At 57.1% G+C, this 16,875-nt stretch overlaps 4 protein-coding genes across 4 annotated transcripts; 3 read left to right on the top strand and 1 right to left on the bottom strand.

Moving 5' to 3' along the window:
• The first annotated feature begins 605 nt into the window (after window positions 1–605).
• JUNB (JunB proto-oncogene, AP-1 transcription factor subunit) lies at window positions 606–2,426 on the top strand. The gene has a single exon (XM_034997091.1). It carries the CDS (start codon window positions 884–886, stop codon window positions 1,925–1,927), a length of 1,044 nt encoding a protein of 347 aa, XP_034852982.1. The 5' UTR covers window positions 606–883; the 3' UTR covers window positions 1,928–2,426.
• Window positions 2,427–4,570: 2,144 nt separating this feature from the next.
• On the bottom strand, window positions 4,571–8,082 carry PRDX2 (peroxiredoxin 2). Its single transcript, XM_034997048.1, has 6 exons — window positions 7,972–8,082; window positions 7,390–7,501; window positions 7,148–7,301; window positions 6,410–6,532; window positions 6,113–6,243; window positions 4,571–4,899 (listed from the first exon to the last, which is right to left on the bottom strand). The coding sequence occupies exons 2-6, from the start codon at window positions 7,490–7,492 to the stop codon at window positions 4,814–4,816; spliced, it is 597 nt and encodes a 198-aa protein (XP_034852939.1). The 5' UTR covers window positions 7,493–7,501; window positions 7,972–8,082; the 3' UTR covers window positions 4,571–4,813.
• On the top strand, window positions 8,076–10,332 carry LOC118005600 (thrombospondin type-1 domain-containing protein 8-like). Its single transcript, XM_034997563.1, has 3 exons — window positions 8,076–8,460; window positions 9,791–9,924; window positions 10,297–10,332. The coding sequence occupies exons 1-3, from the start codon at window positions 8,076–8,078 to the stop codon at window positions 10,330–10,332; spliced, it is 555 nt and encodes a 184-aa protein (XP_034853454.1).
• Window positions 9,886–15,633, top strand: RNASEH2A (ribonuclease H2 subunit A). Its single transcript, XM_034997191.1, has 9 exons — window positions 9,886–9,996; window positions 10,774–11,198; window positions 11,387–11,458; window positions 11,585–11,711; window positions 11,813–11,900; window positions 13,709–13,846; window positions 13,952–14,039; window positions 15,220–15,343; window positions 15,460–15,633. The coding sequence occupies exons 2-9, from the start codon at window positions 11,072–11,074 to the stop codon at window positions 15,593–15,595; spliced, it is 900 nt and encodes a 299-aa protein (XP_034853082.1). The 5' UTR covers window positions 9,886–9,996; window positions 10,774–11,071; the 3' UTR covers window positions 15,596–15,633.
• Window positions 15,634–16,875: the final 1,242 nt, after the last annotated feature.

Genomic DNA, 16,875 nt, shown 5'->3' with positions numbered 1-16,875 from the left:
CTTTTGATTTTTCCCCCTCCTCACTCTTCCTGGGTTCAGTCCCTCCAGTAAAAATTCAATCCTTTAACCCCTCTGTACTCAGGACCCCCACACAATTATTGAATCAGGTATTTCCTTACCCCTCCCTCATTAACCCCGGTTAATCCTCCTGTCTTACCTCTGTGGGGTCTCCCAGTGAATAATCAGCCCTCCAAACCCTCTCGGATACTCCAAGTCCCTCAGGCCTTTTCGTGTACACCCTGGAGACCCTCCCCCCCCCCCCCCCCCCCCACACCCACTTGCTTTGTATCAGTTCCTCCTATCCAGGGGAATCATCGCCTTCCCTGGAGTCCCTCCCCGTGTGTCTCGGACCAGCTCCCCCTTCTTCGCGCACCCCGGGGTCCCCTGAGCCCCTCCCCCTGCAGCCGCGCCGAGCCACCCAGCCCGTGGCCGCTGTTTACAAGGACACGCGCTTCCTGACAGTGACGCGAGCCGCCTCCTCCCCTTCCCCACGCTGGAGGAGGGGGGCGCGGGGGCCCGGCTTGCGCGACGGCCAATCGGAGCGCACTTCCGTAGCTGACAATAGCCGTATAAAGGCGTGTGGCTCAGGCTGAGCTGCCGGGACCTTGAACGCGGCCAGGCCAGCATCGGAGTCAGGTGGGAGCGGGGAGCAGGGGGAAGCGACACCAGGAAAGCGAGCGCGCCAGACAGAGGCAGAAGGGCTCGAGAGGCCGCACGGAGCTTCCGCGCACAGCCGCCGGCTGGCCTCTCCCTGCCGGTGCCAGCTCCTGGGAACGCGCGTCCAGATACCCGGTCCAGCCACCGTCGCGGACAGAGCGCCGCTCGCCGCAGCGAGGCCCGGGGCGGCCCCGCAGGGACCCCCCAGACCGCCTGGGCCGCCCGGATGTGCACTAAAATGGAACAGCCCTTCTACCACGACGACTCATACGCAGCAGCGGGATACGGCCGGGCTCCGGGCGGCCTTTCTCTACACGACTACAAACTCCTGAAACCCAGCCTGGCGCTCAACCTGGCCGACCCCTACCGAAGTCTCAAAGCACCCGGGGCGCGGGGCCCAGGACCAGAGGGCAGCGGTGGCAGCAGCTACTTTTCCGGCCAGGGTTCGGACACAGGCGCGTCGCTCAAGCTTGCCTCATCGGAGCTGGAGCGCCTGATCGTCCCCAACAGCAACGGAGTGATCACGACGACACCCACGCCTCCGGGACAGTACTTTTACCCCCGCGGGGGAGGCAGCGGCGGAGGCGCGGGGGGCGCCGGGGGCGGTGTCACCGAGGAGCAGGAGGGCTTCGCCGACGGCTTTGTCAAAGCCCTGGACGACCTGCACAAGATGAACCACGTGACGCCCCCCAACGTGTCCCTGGGCGCCAGCTCGGGGCCCCCGGCTGGGCCCGGGGGCGTCTACGCCGGCCCGGAGCCTCCTCCAGTCTACACCAACCTCAGCAGCTATTCCCCAGCCTCTGCGCCCTCTGGAGGCGCTGGGGCCGCCGTCGGGACTGGGAGCTCGTACCCGACGGCCACCATCAGCTACCTCCCACACGCGCCACCCTTCGCTGGCGGCCACCCGGCACAACTGGGCCTGGGCCGAGGAGCCTCCGCCTTCAAGGAGGAACCGCAGACGGTGCCTGAGGCGCGCAGCCGCGACGCCACGCCACCGGTGTCCCCCATCAATATGGAAGACCAGGAGCGCATCAAAGTGGAGCGCAAGCGGCTGCGGAACCGGCTGGCGGCCACCAAGTGCCGGAAGCGGAAGCTGGAGCGCATCGCGCGCCTGGAGGACAAGGTGAAGACACTCAAGGCCGAGAACGCGGGGCTGTCGAGCACTGCTGGGCTCCTCCGGGAGCAGGTGGCCCAGCTCAAACAGAAGGTCATGACCCACGTCAGCAACGGCTGCCAGCTGCTGCTCGGGGTCAAGGGACACGCCTTCTGAGCGCCCCCCGTACGGACATTCCCCCAGTCTGGACGACTGGGCGCACGCCTCCCAAGGGGCGAGGGGGCAGGCGGTGGGCACCGGCCCCCGGGGCACCGCAAACCACACTGGACTCCTGCCCGCCCGCTCTGCGCCCGGTCCTTCCACCTCGACGTTTACAAGCCCCCCTTCCACGTTTTTTTGTATGTTTTTTTTTTTTTTTTTTCTGCTGGAAACAGACTCGATTCATATTGAATATAATATATTTGTGTATTTAACAGGGAGGGGAGGAGGGGGCGATCGCGGCGGAGCTGGCCCCGCCGCCTGGTACTCAAGCCCGCGGGGACACTGGGGAAGGGACCCCCGCCCCCTGCCCTCCCCCCTCTGCACAGTACTGTGGATAAGAAACACGCACTTCGTCTCTAAAGAGTTTATTTTAAGATGTGTTGTGTATGTGTGTGTTTGTTGTTCCGACTTTTTATTGAATCTATTTAAGTAAAAAAAAATGGTTCTTTATTAATTTCTGTTGTCTTTTTTTCCAAGCCGGGCGGGAGGAGGGAGGAGAATAGTGGGCTGCCCCCACCCCACTCCTGTTTGTGACTCGCTCCAGTGTTTGTGTCCTCCTCGCCAGCTCTACCTAAGTATCTTGCAGCCTTAGTCCGGGCGTCCAACCCTTCTCTTGTCCCCTGATCTCTGGGGTTGGAAGGTCCAGGGCGGGGACGCTGTCCAACCGCCCATCACCAGGGGGCAGGATGCCTGGAGCGAGACGCGCAGTGCGCGGGCGCAGCCCCGCCCAGCAGCACGCGCTGGGGCTTTCCCCGCTGACGCAGCGGAAGCGCTGCCCCTACATGGGCCGATTCTGTCCAGTGACGCGACGGCGGTCTCCGGGCAGATTCCGGGAATCCCCTCCCCCGCTCTGCCGGGCAGGGCTGCGGCGCCGGGAAGGGGGCCGGGATTTTCCCAGGCAGGCGGCTGCCCGGGCCCGGAAAACCCCAGGCCTGGGTCCAGAGCATCCGCGGTGGGAGGGCCATGCTCCTGGGTCCCGGAGCCAACCCAAAGCCTGCCTCCTCGGGTTGGCGTCCGGGCCCCGCCGCGCCCACGCGCGCTCCGTCTGACCTGACCCGGGCGGGGGCTTGCTGCAGCCTTCGTCGCCGCCGCGGTGCCCCCCACCCCCGTCAGGAAGGGCGGCTCCCGCCTGCCAATTTCCTCTCCCGGGTGCCAGGTTGGGAGCAGGGCGACTGCCAGGTCTGGTCCTGCCGGGGCGGCTGCTTGGGCCGCCGGGCGCCGTCGCCGCCCTCTCGCGGGACGCCCGTCCCCGCAACTGGGGCTGGTGGGAGGGCGGCTGGTGCTCCCGGAAGGGGTCTAGCTGGCTTCGGGGCTGGAAGCCCCCAGAACAGCAGAGAAAAACACACGCTGAGAAACCGCACGGGTGGGGTGGGCAGAACAAATTCATTAATTCATATATGAAATGCTGAACAACCTAGCCCAGGAGACACTGCCTGGACCATGGCAGACAGACTTTTATAAACAAACAAACATGATTTGGAGATGGTGGTAAGTGCTAGCAAGAGGAAAAAAAACAGGTCCAAGTAGTAGTGATGGGGCAGGGGAGGTGAGCTGCTTTGGAGAATGGATTGGAAACGTGGACCTTTAATGATGCGACTTTTCAAATTTAAAGACAGGCTCTGAGAAAACAACGTTCTGGGCAAGAGGGAACAGTACATGCAAAGTTCCTGTGGCCAGAACAAGATCAGCTTGTTAAAGAACAGCAAGATACCAGTGTGTGCCTGGATTCGAGTGAACCAAGAGTGGGTAGATGAGGTCAGGGAAGACCACGGAGGGCCTTGGGGGAAGGAGTGTAGATAAAATTCCAAGGCCCACATGAGTGTTTTGGAGGGTTATTAGGCTGGATAGCAATATTAATAATGGGCCTATGGATTAAATGAACATGTCAGTCCTGTGGAAGGAAATGGGGGCTCAGAGTGGCAAAACCACTTGCCTGAACATGCACAGCATCAAACTGTACTCCTGGGAACACTCTGGCTCCTAACATCTGCCTCCCAGCCTGACCCTCACCATTCCACCGCAGGGGCAGGTGGGCAGCCCTTCCAACCTAGAGTGGGTCAGAGCTTGCAGCAGGGACTGTGCATGTAGCTCAAGCTCTTGGTTCTGCTCTTAGGACTGGGTCCCCACCCTCTTCTTCCAGCCCCAGGGACCAATCCTAATAACCATTAACTGGGCCCAAGCTTCACATACTGTATTGCATTTAATGTGCGTGGTGATGTGAGTTAGTTGTCTTTATTCTCATTTGACCGTTGAAGGGAAAATCACAGCTCTTGAATGGCATTTGAACACAGCCTGGCTGATGGCAAAGTGTGGGTGCTGTCCTGGGTGGCCAGGTTTTAGGACATAGGGCATCCTGGGGCTTGCTCCCAGCAAGGGGCCAACAGCCTACCCTACCTCCCACCCTCCCCCAACCCCCCCCAACCCCACCCCCACCCCACCCCCGCCCTACGGAAAGCACCCTCTGGCCAAGGAGAGGAAGCAGTGAGCATGAGGTAAGGCTCCCACCTTGTGGTGAAGATAAGTAACTACAGCGTCAGTTTCCCAGGGAGAAGGGGCAGAGGTGGCAAGGACACCAGGAGAGACCACACCGATGCAGACTCATGTCTGTCCTAATACTTTATTGGTCACCTCTAGGCCTGTGCCCAGCTAGATGGGTCCAGGGAGGGGCTCACCATTTACCAGCTCCCAGCTGGGAGAATGAGAAGGACTTGGCCAAGCCCTCCAGGTTCACAGACTATGGAGTTTAAAGGGGCAAGTCTGGCCTTTCCTGGGTCACCATGGGGTATCCAGGTAGAGGTGGAGGTGGAGGCCAACAGCCCAAGCTTCCCACCTATCTGCAGTCTAGTTGTGTTTGGAGAAGTATTCCTTGCTGTCGTCCACGTTAGGCTTGATTGTGTCACTGCCTGGCTTCCAGCCAGCAGGACAGACTGTGGGAAGACACAGGGATGCACATTTGAGGCTAGAGCTACATCTTCAAGGTAGGGCAGTTATGAGGGGATGAACAGAAGCAAAGTAAGAGCCAGAGTGGCAGAAAAAAAAACCCAGAGCCAAGTGGTACAGCCCCAAGGCCATATAGCACGTTGGGAAAAGCCCTTCAAGCCCAGCTACAGGATGTTCTGGCTGACATTTTTATTTCTTTTTGACCACCCCCACACCGTTTTTTAAAGATTTATTTATTTATTTGAGGGGCGCCTGGGTGGCTCAGTCGTTAAGTGTCTGCCTTCGGCTCAGGTCATCATCCCGGGGTCCTGGGATTGAGCCCCGCATCGGGCTCCCTGCTCCGCGGGAAGCCTGCTTCTCCCTCTCCCACTCCCCCTGCTTGTGTTCTCTCTCTCACTGTGTCTCTCTCGGTCAAATAAATAAATAAAATCTTTAAAAAAAAAAGATTTATTTATTTATTTGGAGAGAGCATGAGCACAAGAGTGTGGAAGTTGGGGGGGGGGGGCAGAGGGAGAGGGACAGGAAATCCTCCAGTAGGCTCCCCACTGAGTGTGGAGCCTGACAAGTGGCTGGATTCCAGGACCCAGAGACCATAACCTGAGCCAAAACCAAGAGTCCGATGCTTAACTGACTGAGCCACCTAGACACCCACCCCCCTTTTAAAAAGATTACTTTCTTCCTGCCCCTGAGGGGGGGAGTGGGGGAAGCGGCAGAGGGGGAGAATCTCCAGCAGATTCCTTGCTAAGCACAGAGCCCAACCTCACAACCCTGAGATCATGACCTGAGCTGAAACCAAGAGTCAGACGCTTAACCAACTGAGCCATCCTAGTGCCCCTCTTTTTGACCCCTTTAATCCTGCTTCTCCGTCAGCCATAGACCCACCGGACATCGAAGGTCTGTGATCAGGCTGTGTCCTCCACAGGAGAAGGTACTCTGATCCAACTAATATTATTCAAGCTTGACTTGGTACATGCCTTCTCAAATATCTTCTATAGATCTGTTATCTCCCAGCTCCCACCCTCATATTGGGGTATCTACCCCACCAGACTAGAAAAGTCCTGCGGACGAGGCCCTGAACTGAATCTTCTTTGGGGCCCTCACATCCATCCCACACAAGTGATAGAGCAGGCAGTCAATGTCTGCATGAGGGCTGAGTATGTACCCACAGCTGAACCCAGGTGAACATGTGTGGCTGCTCACCTTCCCCATGCTCATCCGTGTACTGGAAGGCCTGCACCAGCCGCAGAACTTCGTCCACAGAGCGCCCCACAGGCAAATCATTGACAGTGATCTGGCGAAGGACACCCTTGCCATCGATGATAAAGAGGCCCCTGAAGATATCAGGGTTCATGGTGAGGAGCTGGGAGTTCCCATTGCCAGAGCCGGGGAGGGAGTATCAACTCCCTACTGGCCACAGGGCTGGGGGCAGGGAAGACAGTGCCCAAGCATTGTCCCCTTATCCTGAGCATTGGGGGCTCCCTGAGGGCCCCACAGTACCTGTAGGCAATGCCCTCATCTTTCTTCAGCACACCATAATCTTCGGACAAACTTCTGGTTATATCGGCCAGCAAGGGGATGTTCAGGGGGCCCAGGCCTCCCTCCTTCCTGGGAGTGTTGATCCTAGGAGTGGAAGAGACAAGTCTGGGACCCAAGATGCTGATACAGCAGGGTCCTCACCCTGGGGGCCTGGGTGTGATAAAGGCTGAAGAGGGGGTGCTGCAGCTGAGAGATAAGGGGCTTTAGAGCAAGGTTCTAGGATCCCCACCCACCCCACCCTGAAGAGGGTATAGGGGCTCTTTCCCGCAGCTGGGAAGACTAAGCCGAGGCTCCAGGTCCAGCAAAGGGTGTTCACATATGCCGGTGACCTCCCACATCTTGGGGCAGAAAGCCTGTCTCAGAGTCCCCATCCTCCTCTCTCTAGCTCTGTGTGTTGGGGCCCAGCCCTTCACTGTCTAGAACTGGAGTTTCCACCTTCCTGAAATAGTTATTGGAAGGGAGGTTGTGTTGCCCTAAGTGAGAGAAGGCATCTCCAACTCTCTGGGCCCAGCAACTAGTTTTCAAATGCTAATTACTGCCATCATCATTAAGGACTTGGGCGTCCTTAATTTTATTATTTTCAAGACGGGGAAAGGGAGGCCCAGATGTTGAGCAACAGCCGCAAGAACACATAGCTCGGATCCTATGGAGGACGTGGGCTTGGCTGCATCCTCCCTCCCTGCTAGTCCCCGCTCATACCAAGCCAGGTGGGTGAACTGAGAGTCGACAGAGACCCCCAGCACCTCACAGCCCAGCTTGCGGAAGTCCTCGGCACGCTCGCTGAAAGCGATGATCTCCGTGGGGCAGACAAAGGTGAAGTCCAGCGGGTAGAAAAAGAGGACCAAGTATTTCCCTGCGGGAGGGAGCGGGCAGAGACAAAGAGTTAGGCCCCTGATGTCTGGGCCCCACCCCCACCTGGGCCCACTCTCGGCCGCCCTCACCTTTGTAGTCGCAAAGCTTCACCTCCTTGAAGGCGCCGTCCACCACGGCGGTGGCCTGGAAGGGCGGGGCGGGCTTTCCGATGTGCGCCTTGCCAGAGGCCATGACTGAAAGCTGAGACCCGCGGCCCGGTCAGTGCGCCCGGGAAGACCCTTTGTCCTGCCTTCCCAAGGTCACGCTGCGTGCTGGGCCCGGTGACCGAGGAAGAGAGGCAGAGGGCGCAGCACTACCCCACACCCTCCCGGGTACCCGGTCTGCGCGGCCTTGAGACTGCAGGAGACCCCTCCCCCTGACCAGCAAAAGCGGCCCGGCTGCAGCCGCCGGGGACCCCCCCATTAGCGTGTCGGCCTGAGGGCCCTGGCGCAAGCCCACCGCTCCAGGAGGAGAGCCCGCGAGCAGGGGGCGGGGAGCTCGGCGATGCGGCCTGCACTGCATGCAAGGCCAAGGCCTCGGTTTCCCCCGGCAAGGACAAAGGCGGCCACTACGGCGGACGGAAAACAAAGGCTGCAGCGCTGAGGTCTGGACCCGGCCGGAGCTGCTCCAAGGGGGCTCCCCAGAGCCCGGTGCCCTCCAGGTGTCCATACCTGCGTGGGCAAGGCGGCACGCACAGACCAGCACACGCGCGAAATCGCGTTCTCAGCACCAAGCGCGCCCTGGGCCTGGGTGCCTTTTATGCGCGGCACGAACCATGACGCATAGGGCGGGGGGGGCGGTGGGCGGACGAGTGAGCGGTCGGGTCCACTGCAACCGCAGGGGAGGTGTGGGGAGCGAAGCAGGCCCGGTCCACGCGCCTGCCAGCGGCGGGAGGAGTCGCGGAGTCGCGGACCCCGACCACTGCCTCCGCTGGTGGGGGGAGTGCGGGCACCACATACCCCGCGAGGAGCTCCTCCTCGGAGCGCGCCCGGGTCGGTTGGAGTCCGGCATGGCCGGGAGCCCGGCGGACTTACTGCTGCTGCCTCTGATTCTCCTGCTGCTGGGGACCCCTGCCCAGGTCTCCCGCGACTACCATTACTTTGGCGAGAAGAGCGGAGGCGACACCTGGGAGGAACTGCGGCTGCAGCATCAGGAGAAAGGTAACCGCACGCCGCGGGTGTGATGGTGCGGAAAGGTGCCCCATTGCCCCACTTCAACAGCTGGCTGCAAACACACCCTCCTCCAGGGACTTCAGACCTCTCTCCCCATCTGCGCCCTGGCGTGGCCCCCTTGGGCTGGTTACTTTTCTCTGAGGCTCAGTTTTCTTATCTGTAAATTGAAATAGAGACCGACTTTAAGCCTCTCCCAGGGGAAGAGTGGACATGGGTCGGCAATAAACCCCCAAGCAGACACATCCATAAAGTCATGGATGTGTGCTAGGAAGGGTGGAGATAGAGAAAGGAGGGGACGGGTAAACGTCTGAAGTCAGAGAAGGCCGGGCTGAAGAGGATGGGTAACCAATGCAGCAGGAATCCAGCAAAAGCCCCAAATGCAAAGATTTAGGGAGAAGAGTGTGCCAGGGAATGGGAACAGCAAGTGCCAAAGCCAAAGGGCTGGACGGAGGAAGTGTTTTCTGGCTGAGGCTTAGTAAGGCATGAAGTGTTAGGACTTTGTGAGCTGCACAGTTGGGGTAAGACCTGTTTCCTAGGGGCATAGGGAGGAGTCCATAAAAAAGCATTGTAAAGAGCCCCTGATAAGCACTCAGAAGGTTGTAGCTGCTTGAAAAGTGGCCATAATAATTGCTTTTTTTTTTTTTTTAAAGATTTTATTTATTCATTTGAGACACAGAGATATATAGAGAGAGAGAGCATGAGCAGTGGGAGAAGCAGAGGGAGAGGGAGAAGCAGACTCCCCGCTGAGCCAGGAGCCTGATGTGGGGCTCGATCCCAGGACCCTGGGATCATGACCTGAGCCGAAGGCAGACGCTTAACCATCTGAGCCATCCAGGCGCCCCCATAATAATTGCTTTTGTACTACATGCCAGCACATCACCAGAGGCTTTCAGTACCTTCGTTATATTATGCCAGTTATGTCACTTAATTTACCACCTGCAGCCCTGCTGCTTAGGTGACACTATGCCTACTGAACAGGCCCATCATCACACCCCTGAAGACAGGAGTCAGCTTCAGATCGTGGGCACCCAGCGTGTTGTATCACACTCCCAACTGGACAGGCTAGCGCTGCTGGGAAGTGTCAGTTTGCAGTTCCTCTGGGTCACATACCAGATGTATGAGCTCAAAGGGTGGCTTGCTTTCTATAGGTCTCAGTTTCCCCACCTTGGAATGATGGGGAAATTACATGAGATAATCTATGGGGGGGGGGGTGCCTGGCACAGAGGCAGAGCCCAGCAAACAGGAGATGTTGTTGTTAGTGTCTTTATCCTCCTGCCTTCCTAGAGGAGGTCCCCCCTACTTGGCCCTCCATCCCTAGACGTGGAGGACTCGATCCTTGGCCCGTGGGGAAAGCGGCGCTGTGCCCAGGACCTCGCGGCTGCGCTCCTGCTTGCCCAGGTCGCAGAAACAGCGCCGGGCCCGGTGTTCATGGACCGCGAGAATCTGGTGCAGGTGCGGCCCTGCAGGCAACAGGATTGTTCATCCTGCAAACCAACCGATTGCGACTGGAGGCCCTGAACCCGGGTGAGAGACAAATGCAGAGGAGGCGGGCCTAGGGCGGGCTGTCAAGTCCGGTGTTGAGAGTCCCCAGGGTGGGCGGGGAGAGGGGAAGGGCCGCGGGTGGGCGCGAGTGCGAGGAGGGCCTTTAGGGCTGAGGCTAGAAGATGGTGGAGAGGGGAGAGCTGAGTCAGGAGCCGTGAGCCCCCTCTGACATCCGGGGAGAAAGGAAGAAAGATGGTGAGGGGCAGGGAGGGGGAATCAGAGATGGAGGAACTGTGACCTTGAAGAAGGGGTATGAGCCTGATGCGGGTCAGACACCTACAGGCTGAGGACGTGAGCCCGCTGAGACTCGAGAATTGAGGGACATGAACCCTGAACTGGGGGGAATGGCCCCGCCTGGTGGGCGCAGGCTCTTAGCAGAAGTCTGTTGAGATCTGGGATCACAGGTGGGAGGGGGTGGGTGGGGGAGGCTTAGCCCCAGTTAGAGGTTAGGAAACAGAGTGGGGGGGAGGGGCGAGGGCCCGGGTGACGTACCGAGAGGGAGAGAGAGAGAGTTCGACCCCAAATCTGAAGGCCTGAGCTCAGTGGAAGTAGGAGTACCTAGTCCAGAGGGCTTAGATTGTGTGGAGTGGCAGGGACAGGGAGTACAAATAGCCAGCATCCAGATGGACAGGGACCCAGTGATGTGGACACTGGCAGTATTCTGGCAATATAGTGGTATTTGACCTTCAAGGTCCCGACTGGGCCAAGTTCTCCAAGGCCTGCGTCAGTTTCCCGTTTATTTCCCTATCCTCCTGCCAGCCCTGACGGGCGGGGCGTCAGGGACGCCGGGGCGGAGCTTGGAAAGCGACCCCGCCCACCCCGTGTCCCCAAGGAAGAGCTCGGCGGTCGGCCTTGGGAACTACAATTCCCAGGAAGCCGTACGGCAGGAGCTTCGGTGGCGCCTGCGCAAACGTCAACGGCGGCAGGAGCGTCGGGGGAGTGTCCTGGGCACCGATTGGTCGGGAGTGAGAGCCGTTTCGGGACCCGCGGAAAACGCGCGCCTGCACCTGAGCCTGCAGACCTCGTTCTTGCTGCTGGTGGCGGCTGCAGAGGCGGCATGGATCTTGGCGAGCTGGACGGAGACAGTACGGGCCGCTGTCGCCTGAACTCGCCTGTGCCCGCGGTGTGCCGCAAGGAGCCCTGCGTCCTGGGCGTCGATGAAGCGGGCCGGGGCCCGGTGCTGGGTGCGCCTCCGGGACTGGGCTGGGGGAGGGGCGTGATAAGGGGAACGCAGGTTGCACTGGAACGGGAGCTGGGATTGTACCCTACCCGGGGAGGAGGGGGGCGGGTCATAGTGGCGATGACACCGAAGAAAGCGGTGATGATGGAATAGGGATAGCGGTTTTCACTGGTTGGACCCCCGCTTCTCCAGGCCCCATGGTCTACGCCATCTGTTATTGCCCCCTCTCACGCCTGGCACATCTGGAGGCCCTGAAAGTGGCAGGTGAGCTGGAGTTGTGAGTCTCGTGAGGGGGTTCCTGGGCGTGTGCGGGGGGGGGTGCAAACTGGAGGGGGAGAACAGGAGCTGGGAGAACTAGTCGCTCCCCTTCTTTCCCAACCCTCCTCCCAGACTCAAAGACCCTATCGGAGAGCGAGCGGGACAGGCTCTTTGTGAAAATGGAGGAGGACAGGGACTTTGTGGGCTGGGCATTGGACGTGCTGTCTCCAAACCTCATCTCTACCAGCATGCTTGGGCGGTGAGGGACCTCCCGGAGGGGCCAGGGTGGAGGGGCAGCCAGCATGGGCTGGAAGGGATCCGTATCTGGATCGGGGTTGACTGGGTTGTCTCCCACTGCAGGGTCAAGTACAACCTGAATTCCCTATCCCATGATACAGCCACTGGGCTGGTGCAATATGCCTTGGATCAGGGTGTGAAAGTTGCCCAGGTGAGCTGACTGTTGGGTTGCGGACGTTTGATCACCTCAGGATAAAATGGAGGTATACAAGTGCAGTGAGTGATTCAAGGTCAGACATACCTGGGTTACCTCAGGAGTATATGTTGCTGCCTTTGACATTTTACTACTTTTTCTACCCTAAATGTGTGCCCCACCCTGGACCAAGGAGGAGCCCCCAGCTCCACTCTCATTTAATTTATCTCTATATTCTAAAGGCTCAGAGTCCAGAACAAATCCCCATCTGTCCACCTGCCCAAAGCCTCTGTGCTAGCCCAGGGCACCCTCCTCTCCTGGATTCCTGCCCCATCCTCCCCCCACTTAGAGGCCTGTTCTTTACAGTCTGCTCCTTATGCAGCAGATAGTCATCTTCTTCTTCTTTTTTTTTTTTTAAGATTTTGTTTATTTATTTGACAGAGAGACAACGAGAGAGGGAACACAAGCAGAGGGAGAGGGAGAAGCAGGCTTCCCGCTAAACAGGGAGCCTGATGCGGGGCTTGATCCCAGGACCCTGGGATCATGACCTGAGCCGAAGGCAGACACTTAACGACTGAGCCACCCAGGCGCCCCCAGATAGTCATCTTCTGAGTCATAGATCTCAACATTTAACTTTTTGATTTCAGTAAAAATTAAACCTGGGAAGTTCAGTGTCAAGTGGAAGAGAGAGTGAGATTAAATTACCAGAGGGAAATATAAGTTGGCATTGCATCCAGTACTTTGTGGCAAAGATCAGGCTGTTGGAGGGGATTGCAAGGATAAATACACTTGAGATAGGGAACGAACAAGGCCGACCTTGCTGGGGAGATGGCTGAGGTCCTGGACTGGAACGTGGCCCTGAAGGTGCAGTACTGGAGCAGACGGACAAGAGCTCTGCCCTCTGGGGCTCATGGCCAAGTCAGGGGACACAGATGGTCAGCTGGTAAGCAGATGACAAAGGTGATTTCTGAGGATAACAGCAGTGGAGATCACGGATCTCCTCTCTCTACTCCAGCCATGAGACCTCCCTGCTGCTGTATAGCATACTCGGCATGGTCCCACCTCAGGGCCTTTGCACTGGCTCTTCCTTCTGTCAAGAATCCTCTTTCTGAGATCTCCCCATGACTCATTCCCTCATCTCTTTCAGGCCTTTATTCAGATGTCACCACCTCAGAGTGACCTCTCCGAATCTCTCCCACCACTGTTTAAAATGATAACCCCTCCCGGGGCACCTTGCTGCCTCAGTCAGTAGAGCATGGGACTCTCGATCTCAGGGTTGTGAGTTCAAGCCCCACGTGGGGCATAGAGCTTACTTAAAAAAACAAGTAGAGAAGAAATAAAATAATAATCCCTCCCGACTTTTCCCTGTCCTTTATTATTTATCCTGTTTCTTGTCTGTGGCCCTCACCAGGGTATCCACTCCAGGAAGACAGAGATTTTTGTCTGGTGTGTTTACTGCCATATTCTTGGCATCTGGTGTAGCCATGCTATGCTTAGGTGCTCCGTGAGTGTAGAATGTATTCAACTTGATCAGGGACAGCCTCTTTTGGAGGGGACTTTTTTTTTTAGTAATCTCTACACCCAGTGTGGGGCTCAAGTCCATGACCTCAAGATCAGGAGTCGCACGCTCTGCCAGTTGAGCCATTCAGGTGCCCCTGGAGAGGACTTTGGACAGAGATGCCCGAGAAAGCTGCACCCTAGGGATGAGCCAAGAGAAGAATATTCCAGGCACAGGAATAGCGTGTATAAATGCTGGGAGGCTGGATCACTTACACAGTTGTTTCTCCAGATGTCTGCTGAATGAATACATTTCTGTCACCATGCAGGTATTTGTGGACACTGTGGGGCCACCAGAGACTTACCAGGCGCGGCTGCAGGAGCAGTTTCCCGGCATTGAGGTGACAGTCAAGGCCAAGGCAGATGCCCTCTACCCTGTGGTCAGCGCTGCCAGTATCTGTGCCAAGGTTAGGCTCCTGCTGGCTGTGACCAGCTCCTAGCGTCCCTCTGGGCAGGAGGCAGGCGTGCCTGCTTCCAGGGAGGGAGATCCCAAGTTTGTATCTTGCCCACAGGTGGCCCGTGACCAGGCTGTAAAGAACTGGCACTTTGTGGAAAAACTGCAGGACCTGGATGCTGATTATGGCTCTGGTTACCCCAATGGTGAGCAGATTAGAGCCGCCCTGAGACAGTGGTATTCGCAATAACACTGACAAGGGAGGCCTGAGCCCGCTTCCACGGTTTTCTGCGTTGCACTCATCCCGCTCCACAGTGGAAGAGCCTGAGGCTCAGACAGGGGGAGCCACTTGCTACGGCCAGCCTGTGGCAGAGCTGGATTCCAGCGGGCAGGCTCTCTCCTCCCTTCTCTCTCCCTCTCTCCTGTCTCTCTGGAGCCCCAGTGAGGGCCTGACACCCTTGGTGGGCATCTATTTGTTAAGGGGCAGGGGCGAGGGGTGCCAGCTGATGTCCAGTAGCCCCAGCTTAAATCTGTTGTTTTCTTCCCAGTTATGAGGCTCACTCTCCTTGTCTGTGTGGTAGGTGATCATGTGCCCACCCCCCGCCATGAGCAGATTTCTTTTCTTTTTTTTTAAAAGATTTTATTTATTTATTTGACAGAGAGAGACACAGCGAGAGAGGGAACACAAGCAGGGGGAGAGGGAGAGGGAGCAGCAGGCTTCCCGCGGAGCAGGGAGCCCGATGCGGGGCTCGATCCCAGGACCCCGGGATCATGACTTGAGCCAAAGGCAGATGCTTAACCAACTGAGCCACCCAGGCGCCCCCATGAGTAGATTTCAAGAGTCAGTGGCTGGGTTCAAGGAACCCTCTGGTCCTTCTGAGGCCCAGGGAGGGATGGGCAGTTGGGTGGGGAGACACAGCAAGTCTGTGATTGGAACTTAGGTGAGGCCAAAGTAAGGAAACCAGGTCCAGGCCAAAGACAGTTTGGGTCGCATTTAGTGCTTACTGAGGGCCTGGGGATATAGCCATGAGCAAGGTCAACGGGGACCTCCCTGTCTCCACTGAGCTTCTAGTTTTGGGGGGGATTTTGGGCAGTAACACCATGGTCCACAGATGCTTGAGGGGGTTGTCCTTGAGGGGGTGAAAGGATGTTTCAGAGGCAGTCTCCCCTAAACTACCTTGAGCACCTGTTGACAGTTGGAGCGGGGAGCTGCCTGGGCAAAGGTTCTGAGGCAGGAATGGGCCTCAAACAGTGGGAGGGGCCTCCGGTACTCTGGTGGCTGGAGAGGAGGTAGTGGGACCTCAGGTGCCAGGCTGAGGAACTCGGACATTGTGTCAGGGCTCAGGGACCATCACCACTGCCCACCCCGCCCTTCCCGTCCCTCAGATCCCAAGACAAAAGCGTGGTTGAGGAAGCACGTGGAGCCTGTGTTCGGCTTCCCCCAGTTTGTCCGGTTCAGCTGGCGCACGGCCCAGAGCATCCTGGAGAAGGAGGCAGAAGGTGTTCTGTGGTGGGTGTCCTGGAGGTGCTGTGAGGAAAGAGGGAAGGAGGCCAGGGCTCAGCCCTCCCTGGGAATACCTCCCCCCCAACACACCGAAGTGGCCAGTATCACCACCTCTCCCACAGGGAGGACTCGCCGACAGAGGATCAGGAGGGATCTGGGAGGATCATGTCCTACTTCAGCAAAGGCCCCCGAACCCACCCCCACCTCCCGCACCGGTACTTCCAGGAGCGAGGCCTGGAGTCAGCCACCACCTTCTAGGAGCCAGCCTGTTCTCCCTTTATGTGCCTCCCTCACCCCCCCCCTTTTGTGATTAAAAGTTGTTTACTGAAAGCTAAGCATTTGGTTGTACTTTGCGGTGGAAGCAGGTTGGGAGGGTGCTCTGCAGCTGGACCCAGCTACAGACTTTCCGAACCGAAACAGGATGGGCCCTGGCTGATTTTATTTTATTTTATATTTTTATTTGATTTCACTTTTTAAAGATTTATTTATTTATTTTAGAGAGAGTGCATGTGTGCATGGAGCGAGGGCAGGGAGAGGCAGAGGGAGATACAGAATCTCAGGCAGACTTCCATGCTGAGCCTGAAGCCCAACACTGAAATCACAACCTGAGCTGAAACCAAGAGTCGGACCTTTAATCGACTGTGCCACCCAGGTGCCCTTATTTAATTTTTTAAATGCATAATATATTTGTAGGATGCAGAATTAGGGAGGACATTGAGAAGCCTCCCTCCCACTGTGCGCCCAGATCACTAGTGGGCTTACCAAGGTGTCTGTCTCTTCAGGCTGCTATGATAACACAGCCCGGGTGGTTTATAAACAACAGACATTTATTACAGTTCTGGAAGTCCAAGATCACAGTTGCCTGCATGGTCTAGTTATGGTGAGGACCCTTTTCCAGGTTGTAGACTGCCAACTTCTCACTGTGTGCTCACATGGTGGAAGGGGCAGGGAACCTTCTCTAGGTTCGTTTTATAAGAGCACTAATCCCTTTCTTGACCTAATCACCTCTTAATACCGTTATCTGTGGGAATTAGGATATCAACATGAACTTCGGGGAAACAGACATTCAGGCTACAGCAGGTAGCTTTTACATCCTTCTGGAGATAGCCTGGCATGTTACAAAATATATGTGCGGATACTTTCCTGACGTTTGTTTTTGTTTTAGGAATGGAAACAAACTCTAGCCTAGATAGTGCACGTTCATTACTCTTCACTGCATCTTGGAGATAATTCCAAATGGGTGCCTTCCTCGTTCCCTTTCTAGCTACAGAGTCCTCGGCGTGACCGTCCTGTGGTTTATTTAATGCTTCTTAAGAGACAATGGGTTGTCGCCCAGCTTGCCGTTACATTGGAGAATGACTGGAGTGGGCCATCATTTCTCATGCAATTTTGTCTGTAGGAAAGTTCCCGGAGGTGGGCTTGCTGGGTTAGAGGATCTATGTGGTTTGTAATTTGGAGAGATATTTCCGAATTCCTCTCTGTGAAGACTTCTACTCCATGGCACTCCTACCAGCAATGTAAGTAAGCACTTAATTCCT

The sequence above is a fragment of the Mirounga leonina genome, unplaced genomic scaffold, assembly GCF_011800145.1.
Source record: "Mirounga leonina isolate KUSES-001 unplaced genomic scaffold, KU_Mleo_1.0 Mir_94, whole genome shotgun sequence".
Lineage (NCBI taxonomy): Eukaryota > Metazoa > Chordata > Mammalia > Carnivora > Phocidae > Mirounga > Mirounga leonina.
This window is presented reverse-complemented; position numbering and strand designations above follow the sequence as displayed.

Coding starts and splice junctions, on each gene's coding strand:
- LOC118005600 (XM_034997563.1), top strand. CDS start 8,076: ATGACGCATAGGGCGGGGGGGGCGGTGGGCGGACGAGTGAGCGGTCGG. Junction 8,461..9,790: donor GCTGCAGCATCAGGAGAAAG/GTAACCGCACGC, acceptor CTCCATCCCTAG/ACGTGGAGGACTCGATCCTT. Junction 9,925..10,296: donor ACCGCGAGAATCTGGTGCAG/GTGCGGCCCTGC, acceptor AGACACCTACAG/GCTGAGGACGTGAGCCCGCT.
- JUNB (XM_034997091.1), top strand. CDS start 884: ATGTGCACTAAAATGGAACAGCCCTTCTACCACGACGACTCATACGCA.
- RNASEH2A (XM_034997191.1), top strand. CDS start 11,072: ATGGATCTTGGCGAGCTGGACGGAGACAGTACGGGCCGCTGTCGCCTG. Junction 11,901..13,708: donor AGGGTGTGAAAGTTGCCCAG/GTGAGCTGACTG, acceptor GTCACCATGCAG/GTATTTGTGGACACTGTGGG. Junction 14,040..15,219: donor TGGCTCTGGTTACCCCAATG/GTGAGCAGATTA, acceptor CCCGTCCCTCAG/ATCCCAAGACAAAAGCGTGG.
- PRDX2 (XM_034997048.1), bottom strand. CDS start 7,492: ATGGCCTCTGGCAAGGCGCACATCGGAAAGCCCGCCCCGCCCTTCCAG. Junction 6,244..6,409: donor GATGAGGGCATTGCCTACAG/GTACTGTGGGGC, acceptor TGATATCTTCAG/GGGCCTCTTTATCATCGATG. Junction 4,900..6,112: donor CACGGATGAGCATGGGGAAG/GTGAGCAGCCAC, acceptor GTCTTCCCACAG/TCTGTCCTGCTGGCTGGAAG.